The sequence below is a fragment of the Rhinopithecus bieti genome, unplaced genomic scaffold, assembly GCF_001698545.2.
Source record: "Rhinopithecus bieti isolate Rb0 unplaced genomic scaffold, ASM169854v2 scaffold_14885, whole genome shotgun sequence".
In the NCBI taxonomy this organism is placed as follows: domain Eukaryota; kingdom Metazoa; phylum Chordata; class Mammalia; order Primates; family Cercopithecidae; genus Rhinopithecus; species Rhinopithecus bieti.
Genome location: NW_016807971.1, coordinates 251,617 through 263,810, shown reverse-complemented (window position 1 = coordinate 263,810; position 12,194 = coordinate 251,617). Strand labels below are relative to the sequence as shown.

At 45.8% G+C, this 12,194-nt stretch overlaps 1 protein-coding gene across 8 annotated transcripts in view; it reads left to right on the top strand.

Moving 5' to 3' along the window:
- SLC28A1 (solute carrier family 28 member 1) overlaps window positions 1-12,194 on the top strand; it is a 71,456-nt gene that overhangs the window by 11,885 nt on the left and 47,377 nt on the right. For all 8 annotated transcript variants that reach the window (XM_017884286.1, XM_017884285.1, XM_017884287.1 and 5 more), the window contains one exon: window positions 4,686-4,869. In XM_017884286.1, coding sequence (XP_017739775.1) covers window positions 4,686-4,869 — 184 coding nt within the window. The remainder of the gene's footprint in view (window positions 1-4,685; window positions 4,870-12,194) is intronic.

The window sequence follows — 12,194 nt, the reverse complement described above, 5'->3', positions numbered from 1 at the left end:
GTCATTTAAGACTTCTCTACACTGTTTATTCTAGTTAGCCATTCGTCTAATCTTTTTTCAAGGTTTTTAGCTTCTTTGCGATGGGTTTGAACATCCTCCTTTAGCTCAGAGAAGTTTGTTATTACCAATTGTCTGAAGTCTTCTTCTCTCAAGTCATCAAAGTCATTCTCCATCCAGCTTTGTTCCATTGCTGGCAAGGAGCTGCATTCCTTTGGAGGAGAAGAGGCACTCTGATTTTAGAATTTTCAGCTTTTCTGCTCTGGTTTCTCCCCATCTTTGTGGTTTTATCTACCTTTGGTCTTTGATGATGGTGATGTACAGATGGGGCTTTGGTGTGGATGTCCTGTCTGTTTGTTAGTTTTCCTACTAGCAGTCAGGACCCTCAACTGCAGGTCTGTTGGAGTTTGCTGGAGGTCCACTCCAGACCCTGTTTGCCTGGGTATCACCAGGAGAAGCTGCAGAACCACAAATATTGCAGAACGGCAGATGTTGCTGCCTGATCCTTCCTCTGGAAGCTTCATCTCAGAGGGGCACCCAGCCATAGGAGGTGTCAGTTGGCCCCTACTGGGAGTCAGGGACCCACGTGAGGAGGCAGAGTGTCCATTCTCAGATCTCAAACTCTGTGCTGGGAGGACCACTACTCTCTTCAAAGCTGTCAGACGGGACGTTTAAGCCTGCAGAAGTTTCTGCTGCCTTTTGTTCAGCTATGCCCTGCCCCCAGAGGTGGAGTCTACAGAGGCAGGGAGGCCTCCTTGAGCTGTGGTGGACACCACCCAGTTCCAGCTTCTGGACCACTTTATTTACCTACTCAAGCCTCAGCAATGGCGGACGCCCCTCCCCCAACCTCGCTGCCGCCTTGCAGTTCGATCTCAGACTGCTGTGCTAGTAGTGAGCGAGGCTCCGTGGGTGTGGGACCCTCCAATTCAGGCACGGGATATAATCTCCTGGTGCACCCTTTGCTAAGGCTGTTGGAAAAGCACAGTATTAGGGTGGGAGTGTGCCTATTTTCCAGGTACCGTCTGTCATGGCTTCCCTTTGCTAGGGAACGGAATTCCCTGACCCCTTGTACTTCCTGGGCGAGGCGATGCCCCGCCCTGCTAAGTGGGCTGCACCAACTGACTGACAAGCCCCAGTGAGATGAACCCGGTACCTCAGTTGGAAATGCAGAAATCACCCATCTATTGCATCGCGCATGCTGGGAGCTGCAGACCGGAGCTGTTCCTACTCGGCCATCTTGGAACCAACCTTTTTTTTTTTTTTGAGATGGAGTCTTGCTCTGTCACCCAGGCTGGAGTGCAGTGGTGCTATCTCGGCTCACTGCAACCTCGGCCTTCCGGGTTCACACCATTCTCCTGCCTCAGCCTCCCGAGTAGCTGGGACTACAGGTGCCTGCCACCACGCCTGGCTAATTTTTTTTATTTTTAGTAGGGACAGGGTTTCACCGTGTTAGCCAGGATGATCTTAATCTCCTGACCTCGTGATCCGCCTGCCTCAGCCTCCCAAAGTGCTGGGATTACAGGCGCGAGCCACTGCGCCCAGCCTTGATCAATTTTTATGAGGTCAGGTGGGGAGGATGAATGGGCAGCATGTGACCAAGTGTCAAGGATGGGCATGAGTTTGGGGCGGGAGACACTTTGTGTGTAGGAGCTGAGGTGGGGAGTTTGTAGAAGGAACATGAAGGAATGGGAGATGAAGAGATGACCGATGGAGCAACGTCCCCTGGCACAGAGTAGAAGAGCTCCCCACCCCATGGGGAGGGGTGTCTTTTCAGGAGCAAGTTCACCTCATCCTGACAGGTTGGAATTAAAGAGGGGCCAGGCATGGCAGGTGGTTCATGCCTGTAATCCCAACACTTCAGAAGGCTTCAGTGGGAGGATTGTTTGAGCCCAGGAGTTCGAGACCAGCCTGGGCCACACAGCAAGACCCAACCTCTACAAAAAATTTTTAAAATAAAAATAAATTTTGAAAAAAGGAAAAGGAGGATGGGTACAGATGCAGAGCTCATTATAGGTGCTCTGGAGGGGAGAGACAGTGAGAGAGGTGACAGCAATGACCTGGTCTGCTTGGTGAACTTTAAAGTAGGGTCATCTGCTGAGATGGGGTGGGTCCATGTCCCTCACAGCTTCCTCACAGCTTTCTCCTAGAGATGGTGATGTCCACCTTTGGCAGGGTCTGAAGCCAGGACCATCTGTTTCCTTGGCTGCCTCCTTCACTCAGATCCAATTTGTTTCTCTTAAAGAACAATTGAATTCTCTCCAGTAGAGAATGAAAATTATCCCTCTCATCCTATTTCCACGTTTGCCATGGCTTTCAGGAATGCAAACTGAATCATTAAATGATCCCTTGCAATGGTCAGCAGTGACTTTCTCTGTCTCTGGGTGACTTTGATTTCTCTGGCTTTTCAATATCTTTATTACATCACCTCTTTCCTGGGGAGGCTGTTCACAGACGTTCTGGGAATAGCTGTGATAGAGAAATGAAGCTCATATTCTCAGGACTTGGCTCCTGATCTGTGACAGTGGCTTGCTCACCTCAGGAAGGCCTTCTCCATGGGTACAGCGACAGCCCTGGCACCAGACTAACAAGGATGGCCTTGGTGTCCCCAGTCTTGGAAGAAGGGGCTGCCTCTTGCTGGCTGTTCCAATCAAAGTCCCAGGGAGGTCTTCAAGGAGCTTAGCTCAGGTCCTGCCCATCCCCAAACCAATCCCTGTGAATGGATCCTAGATGAATAAAATACTTCCAAAAGTACTACTGTTCTTGTGCCCTGCCTGGAGGACTCCTCCACACTGCCCCCTCTCCCTAAGTCCCTGTCCTGGTCTGCCCAGACTCCCCCAGCCTTCCTGGCCCGCCTCAACCACAAAGCACAGGACCTGAGGTGCACAGACCTTCTTGGCCTCCTAGCCCCATGCCCTCCCTGTGTGAGGCACTCATCTTGGCTGGCCTCAGAGGCCTCGCTCTCCAAGTGGGCATCACTGTAGAGCCCACCTTGTAGGGGTCTTGTGAGGATTCATTGTGAAAGTGCACCTGAAGTGCTAAGCTCACCTCCTGGCGACCACGGATCCTCTCCCTGGCCAGGTCCCCCTCCCCTGAACCCCCACGGCCGGTACCAGCAGCCCCAGCACCACTCTGTGGGGCTCCACCTGTGTGTCTCAATGACACCCGTTCAGGTAGGAACTCCGGCCCACCAGCTTCCATGTGAGAGAAAGGTCATTTTATTTTTTATAACTCAACTTATCTTCTCCCTCAATTTTATCATTCCAGTGAGTGACGGGAACTCAATTTCTGTCCAGTTGGAATCTCCCTTCATCCCTTTCTCTGGGGGTCACCAGGGTGGGCTTATCTATTATTACTCCTCAAGTGCCTCCTGACTTGTCCGCTTCTCCAGCTGGTCCTGGGTCCTCCATCCTTGCAGGTGACCATGGCGACGCCCTCTTCCCCATGGTGGGCTCATTCTGGTCTCCCACCTCTCTCCTCTTCAGGCCTCTCATGGAGACCACTTCTGCTGTTTTGGTGCCTGCAGAGTCTCACTGGCTTGCCATGCACCGCATGGGCATTCCTCTCTCTGCAGTCCTGGGACCTCCCTGGGGCTCCACCAGGAAGCCAGGCACAAGGCTTCACTGCTTGCAACGCTGCAAACACACCTGGCTTGGCAGCCTTGCCAGGCTCAGGCGCTTTCTCTGTGATGCCATTGTCCTTGTTATTGCCTGGTAGCAGAGTGGTTGGGTAGAACTTACCTTTATTCGTGATGTTTCAGATCACATTTTTTATCCATGGTTAAGCGTCCTTTCCATTCTTTGAGGATCCTGGATTCTGAAATTCAAAAGCCAGGGAGAGGCCAGGCACAATGGCTTACACTTGTAATCACAGCACTTTGGGAGGCTGAGGTGGGTGGATCACTTGAGCCCAGGAGTTCAACACCAGCCTGAGCAACATGATGAAACCCTGTCCCTACCAAAAATACAAAAATTAGCCAGCCTTGGTGGTGGGTACCTGTAATCCCAGCTACTCGAGAAGCTAAGGCAGAAGCATTGCTTTGACCCAGGAGGCGGAGGTTGCAGTCAGCCGAGATAGCACCACTGTGCTCCAGCCTGGGCAACAAAGTGAGACCCTGTCTCAAAAAAAAAAAAAAAAAATCTAGACATCGCCCCCTCAGCTGTCCATTCTCACACGCCTTTCTGAGGCATATGCATGTACTGGCTGAGTGGCTCAAAGGAGAGAAGGGCAAAAGGGGAAAGGAAACTCCAGGAAGCACGGTCATTGATGAACATTTCAGAACGCAGTCCCAGCACACATATGTGAACTCCTTCATGGAGTAGCTGATGGGCTCGTCTCCTTCCTCCACGGGGCCTAGCGTGGCGCTGGACCACAGCAGATCCTCCACTGATGCCCAGCACCTCTTGCTGTTTGGCTTCACGGCCTCCTTACACATCTCCCTCGCATTTGGTAAGCACTTTACAGTTGATAAGGCCCTTTCACAACGCCTTCTGCCAGTAACTCCTAACTACTTTTGACACAGTAGTGATGGTTGTTTTCATTTCCAGATGAGGAAACAGGCTCAGTGAGGTTGGGTGAGTTTCCTGCCCTCCACGGTCTGGGTGGAGTAAGGTGGAGTCCGTGGGTGGGGCTGCAGGGGCCTGAAGAGGTGGTGTCCTGGCCGTTGACCCCTCTTCTCTCTTGTCCCCCAGCGTTCGCTGCCTTCCTGCTGGTGGCCTGCCTCCTGGATTTCCAGAGGGCCCTGGCTCTGTTTGTCCTCACTTGTGTGGTCCTCACGTTCCTGGGCCACCGCCTGCTGAAATGGCTTCTGGGACCAAAGCTAAGGAGGTTTCTCAAGCCTCAGGGCCATCCTCGCCTGCTGCTCTGGTTTAAGAGGTGAGTGAGCTCACAGCCTTGAGGCAGGGCAAGGGAGGGCCCGAGAGCTGAGGGGTTGGCTCTAGGGTTATGGCCAGGGCTGGAGGAGGAGGAAGGCTCTGTGTCATGGAGAACTCTCCAGGGCCCCAGGGCAGGAACTGGTGGGTGACTTCAAACATAGCAGCATCTTTGTGGTGTTTCACCAGTTCTTAGTCCCAGTTATAGCAGGTGACTGTGGTTGATGAAAACTGAAGTCAACAGTTTCCTCCATTCAGGGATCCCAGCTCCTGGAGCAAGGAGGGCCCAAATCAGTACCTCCCTGAGATCACCTGGGCAGTGTGAGACAAAAAGCCGCAGGGACCATCCCTGGAGTGGGATTCAGCAGGCTTGATTGGGGTCCAGGTGCTAGTATTTTTCATTAGCCTCCAGGGAATTCTGATGTAGCCAGCAGAGTCTTATGTGTTTTGTAAGCCAAGGTTCGCAAAAAAAATTGGCTGGGGGAGAAAAAACGGGTTCTATGGCTTAAAAAAAAAAAAATCTGAAGACCACCAATCTATTTCAGTACTCTATTCTGTTGATGAAGAAGCTGGTGACCAAAGATACCCAAAGACTAAGTCAGGGGGATGCAGGGATACAGGGGTGACTCTCAGTTTCCCAAAGTGAGATCCGCATACCACAGCAAAGTGATGTGAGCCAGCCTGTGGATGAACACATTTAAAATTTTATTTATAAGTACATTTACTGTTACGTTTGACTTCTCTTTATTAAATACATGTGTGAGTTATTTTTACAACGGTTTTCTATGACAAGTCATTGATAATGTTTTCCACTTGAGGGACTGATACGAAGTTTCCTTTAAAAAAATGCATGCAGATAAACTGGACTTCATAAAAAAACTTTTTGATGCAACGCACACTATCAAAAAAGTGAAAAGACAACTCACGAAATGAGAGAAAAGATGTACAAATCATAGGTCTGCATAAAGAAACTGTATGCAGAATTACAACTCAACCATAAAAAGACAACCCATTTGAAGAATAAAAGGTTTTGCTATAGCCAAAAATCACATGAAAATGTGCTCAACATCAGTAGCCATCATGGAAATGCAAAGCAAAGCCACAATAAGATACCACTTCATATTCAGTCAGATGGCCATAATCAATAAGATAGATGATAACAAGTGTTGACAAAAATGTGGAGAAATTGAATCCCTGAGACACTGCTGACAGAAATGCAAAACAGTGCAGTTGCTTTAGAAAATGGCTGACCGGGCATGGTGGCTCATGCCTATAATCGCAGCACTTTGGGAGGCCAAGGCGGGAGGATCACGAGGTCAGGAGTTTGAGACCAGCCTGGCCAACATGGCAAAATCCTATCTCTACTAAAAATCCAAAAATTAGCCAGGTATGGTGGTGGGCACCTGTAATCCCAGCTACTTGGGAGGCTGAGGCAGGAGAATTGCTTGAAACCAGAAGGCAGAGGTTGCAGTGAGTCGAGATCGTACCATTGCACTCCAGCCTTGGCAACAAGAGCAACCTTTTTTTTTTTTTCTGTCTAAAAAAAAAAAAAGAAAGAAAAAAGAAAATGGTTAGGCAGTTCCTCAAAATGTTAAACATAGACTTATCATATGACCCAGAAATTCTACTCCTAGGTATATACCTAAGAGAAATGAAAATATATGTCCACATAAAAACTTGTGCACAAATCTTCATATAGCATTAATCATAATAGCCAAAAAGTGAAAACTACACATATGTTCATCAACTGGAAAATGGATAAAGGAAATCTATATATCCATACAATAGAATATTATTTGGCCATGAAAAGGAATGTAGTATTGATAAATACTACAATAATGATAAACCTTGAGAACATCATGCTCAGTGAAAGAAGCCAGTTTTAAAGAACCATATACTGCATGATTCCATTTATGTGAAATGTCCAGAATGGGCAAATCTGTGGAGACAGAGAGTTGATTAGTGATTGCTAGGGTGGATGGGAAAAGGAGGTGGTGACTGCCAGTGGTTTGGGGTTTCTCTTTGGGCTGATGAAAATATCCTAGGATTATGATAATGGTTGCACAAATCTGTAACTATACTAAAAACCGTTAAACCATACACTTTTGGCCAGGCATGGTGGCTCAAGCCTGTAATCCCAGCACTTTGGGAGGCTGAGGCAGGTGGATCATGAGGTCAGGAGATCAAGACCATCCTGGCTAACACAGTGAAACCCTGTCTCTACTAAAAAAAAATAAAAAAATAAAAACAAACAAACAAACAAAAAAAACTGGGTGTGGTGGTACACACCTGTAATCCCAGCTACTCAGGAGGCAGAGGCAGGAGAATCGCTTGAACCTGGGAAGCGGAGGTTGCTGTGAGCCGAGATTGCACCACTGCACTCCAGCCTGGGTGACAGAGTGAGACTCTGTCTCAAAAAAAGAAAAAAAAAAAAAAAAACCAAATCAACCAAACAAACAAAAATACACTTTAAAAAATTGCTGCATAATATTATTAAGTTGGTGCAAAAGTAATTGTGGTTTTGCCGTTATGCAATAAATTTTGCACCAACCTAATAAATGTGCATAGTTTCAGGGTACATGTGATAATTTAATACATTCATATAATTTGTAAAGATCAAATCAGTGTACTTGGGATATCCATCAAATTAAATATTTGTCTTTCTTTATATTAGAACTATTCAAATTCTCCTAGCTATTTTGAAATATGCAATATATTGTACACTGTAGCCACCTTACTCATCTATCTGTCACTAGGTCTTATTTCTTCTCTCAAACTATATATTTGTACCCATTAATCAACTTCTTGTTATCCCACCTCCCTCCTCCCCTTCAGAGTCTCTGGTAACTACCAAACTACTGTCTATCTTCATAAGATCTACTTTTTAAGCTCCCACATATGAGTGAGAACATGCAATATTTGTCTTTCTGTGCTTGGCTTATTTCACTTAAAATAATGATCTCCAATTCTGTCCATGTTGCTGCTAGTAACAGGATTTCATAGTTTTTTTATGGCTGAATGATATTCCATTGTGTATATATTCCACATTTTCTTTATCCATTCATCTGTTGATGGGCACCTAGGTTGATTCCATATTTTGGCTATTGTCAATCATGCTGCAATAAACATGGAGTGCAGATGTCTTTTCAATATATTGATTTCCTTTTTTCCTTTTTTTTTTTTTTTTTTGTGCATATACCCAGTAGAGGAATTACTGAATCATATGGTACTTCTATTTTTAGTTTTGTAAGGAACTTCTATCCTTGAACCATACACTGTAAATGGGCAAATTGTATGGCATGTAAATTTTGTCTCAATAAAGCTGTTAAAAAATACATGCATTTGGCTGGGCACGGTGGCTCACGCCTGTAATCCCAGCACTTTGGGAGGCTGAGGCAGGCAGATCACGAGGTCAGGAGATCGAGACCATCCTGGTCAACACGGTGAAACCCCATCTCTACTAAAAATACAAAAAAATTAGCCGGGTGTGGTGGTGGGCGCCTGTAGTCCCAGCTACTCTGGAGGCTGAGGCAGGAGAATGGCGTGAACCTGGGAGGTGGAGCTTGCAATGAGCCAAGATAGCGCTACTGCACTCCAGCCTGGGCAACAGAGCAAGACTCCATCTCAAAAAAAAAAAAAAACTGCATGCATTTGATTTTGGCTCCCAGTTAAGATGGAGTAACAGAGATCAGGTTTATCCTCCCAGTTGAAACAGCTAAAAAACTGGAACAAATACATGAGACAAGAGCTCTTTGATGTTGGACATCAGTCAATAAAGAACACTGATCCTTGAGAATTAGGAAACAAATGAGGTTAGCCCTGTGTTCTCCCCAGCTGACTGCCTGGAGAGCGTTTCCAGACCACAGCACAGGGAAGGAAAACTGAGGTGGGACACCAGCAGATTCCCTAAGTTGAAGAGACAGAGCTGGAAATCTAGGGAAGCCAAGGCAGGCAGGGTTCACATTGCAGAGCACAGAGACACAGCTGAGAGATCACAGAGCAAAGCCCAGAGCTATGCAGAGAATCCTCCTTGAACATGCAGTTGAGTTCTGCTCAGAGAATACAGATGAGGAAACTACCCTAGTACTAGGAAAGAACCACCCAAAAGGAGAAGAGGGAATCATACCTGGAATCACACAGGGCCAGGAATAGTGCCAGGAATTCCCGACAGTGGAATTCCCGACAGTCAGGTGAAAAAAACCTCATAATCCACAGGGCATTGTTTAGCGTAGTAAGAAGGTTTTGGCTCAGTAGCAGAGAAAAAAAAAATCAACTCTAGAATAAATGCTTCTCAGGCCCTGCCTAACATCTTAAAGACAAAACCTGAAAAAAATTCAAACAGAGCATCAGTTAACCACAGCACAACTTCAGTTGAATATACACAGTTGAAGTCTCCAGAGGGGAAGGAGGGCAGAAAAAAATATTTGAAGAAATTATGTCCAAAAAAAATCCAAATAGGATGACAATTGGACACCCAAAGATTCAAGAAACTTCATGAACCCCCAGCACAAGAAACATGAAGACTGTACCGAGGCAATAATCAAATTACTTAAGATCAGTGATAAAACCTTAACAACAACTAGAGAAGAAAGACGTGTAGAGGAGCAGAAAGATGGATTACTAGCAGACTTCTTGTCAAACATGAGTGCGAAAATAGTGGAACAGTCAACAACAACAGCGAATACCCAAAAGGCCGTCAAGCTACAATTCTTTACCAGTGAAATGTATTTCGAAAGAGAAGAGGAAATAAGAATTCTTTCAGTCATACAAAAGCTGAAATAATTTTCAGACATAAAAGCAGATTTATGCTACAAGAAATGCTAAAGGAGTGGCACACACCTGTAGTCCCAGCTAGTCAGGAGGCTGAGAAAGGAGGATCGCTTGAGCCTGGGAGACATAGGCTGCAGTGAGCCAGGATCATGCCACTGACTCCAGCCTGGATGATAGAGGGAGATGCTACATAAAAAAGAAAAGAAAAGAAAAGAGAGAAAGAGAGAGAAGCCAGTGTTGTGGCTCATGCCTATAATCCTAGCAATTTGGGAGGCCAAGTTGAACAGATCACTTAAACTCAGGAGTCCAAGACCAGCCTGAGCAATATGTTGAAACTCTGTCTCTAATAAAAATACAAAAAAAAATAGCCAGGCATGGTGGCATGCACCTGTAGTATCAGCTATTACACTTGGTTGGCTGAGGCACAAGACTTGCTTGAACCTGGGAGGTGGAGGTTGCAGTGAACTGAGATCATGCCACTGCACTCCAGCCTGGGAGACACTGTATAAAAAAAAAAAAAAAAAAAAAAAAAAAAAGGAAAAAAGAAAGAAAGAAATGTTAAAGGAAATTCTTTGAAGAGAAGGAAAATGCTACTAGACAGAAACCTGGTTCTACAAAAAGGGGTCAGGTGTGGTGGCTAATGCTTCAGCACTTTGTGAGGCTGAGGTAGGAGGACTGCTTGAGCCCAGGAGTTTGAGACCAGCCTGGGTAACATAATGAGACCCCATCTCTACAAAAAAATAGATAAATTGCCAGGTATGGTGGTGTGCACCTGTGATCCCAGCTACTTGAGAGGCAAAGGTAGGAGGATCGCTTGTGCACAGAAGGTCGAGGCTGCAGTGAGCTATGCACAATATACCTATATGCCACTGCACTCCAGCCCGGGCAACAAAACAGACCCTGTCTCAAGAAAGACAGACAGAAAGGGAAGGGGAAGGGAAAAGGGAAGGGGAAGGGTGAAAGGCAAGGAAGGAAGGAAGGAAAAGTTGATAAAATTTAATCAACTTAGGCCAGGTGTGGTGGCTCACGCCTGTAATCCCAGCACTTTGGGAGGCTGAGGCAGGCAGATCACGAGATCAAGAGATTGGGACTAGCCTCACCAACATGGTGAAACCCCGTCTCTACTAAAATACAAAATTAGCTGACTGGGCATAGTGGCATGCACCTGTAGTCCCAGCTACTCAGGTGGCTGAGGCAGGAGAATCGCTTGAACGTGGGAGACAGAGCCACAGTGCCTGGCCTTGTCATAAATCTTTAATAAGAAAATAACCCAATTTAAAACGAGCTCAAGGCCAAGCATGGTGGCTCACGCCTATAACCCTAGCACTTTAGGAGGCCAAGGTGGGCGGATCCCCTGAGGTCAGGAGTTCGAGACCAGTCTGGCCAACATGGTGAAACCCTGTCTCTACTAAAATACAAACATTAGCCAGGCATGGTAACAGGCACCTGTAGTCCTAGCTACTCGGGAGACTGAGGCAGGAGAATTGCTTGAACCCAGGAGGTGGAAGTTGTAGTGAGCCAAGATCTCGTGCCACTGCACTCCAGCCTGTGTGACAGAGCAATACGCCATCTCAAAACAAACAAACAAACAAACAAAAAACACTAAAAGGCTCAAGATATGAACAGACATTTAAAGAATATGCCTAAGTGGCAAATAAGTACATGGTAAGATGTTCAACATCATTTATCAGTAGAGAAATGCAAGTTAAAACAGAAAGAGATACTACCATATACTGAGTAGAATGGGTAGAATTCAAAAGACTAATCATACCAAGTGTTGGCAAGGATATAGAGGAACTGAATTTTTTTATACTGCTGGTGGGAATATAAAACTGTGCAATTGCTGTAGAAAACAGATTGGCAGTTTCCAGGCCTATCATATAATCTACCTATTTTACTTATAGGCATTTACCCAAGAGAAATAAAAGCATATATCCACACAAAGACTTGCACATGAAGTTTTGAATGTTCATAGCAGCTTTATCTGCAATAGCCAAAACTGGAAATCAACAAAATGTCCATCAATAGGTGAATTGATAAGCTAAGTGTGGTATATCCATATAATGGAATACTACTGAGCAATAAGATGGAATGGACTAGTGAATCATGCAGAAACCTAGATAAATCTCAAAATAATTACACTAAGTGAAAGAAGTCAAACAAAAAAGGACAAGTACTGTATGGTTCTATTTATATAAACTTCTTTCTTTTCTTTTAAAAAATTTATATAAAATTCTTAAAATGCAAACTAGGTGGGATGCTGTGGCTCACGCCTATAATCCCAGCACTTTGGGAGGCTGAGATGGGCAGATCACTTGAGGTCAGAAATTCAAGACCAGCCTGGCCAACATGGTGAAATCCCATCTCTTCTAAAATACAAAATTAGCTGGGCCTGGTGTTGCATCCCTGTAGTCCCAGCTACTTGGGAAGCTGAGGCAGGAAAAGCGCTTAAACCCCAGAGGTGGAGGTTGCAGTGAGCCGAGATCATGCCATTGCACTCCAGCTTGGGCGATGAAATGAGACTCTGTCTCAAAAAAAAAAAAAAAAAAAAAAAAAAAA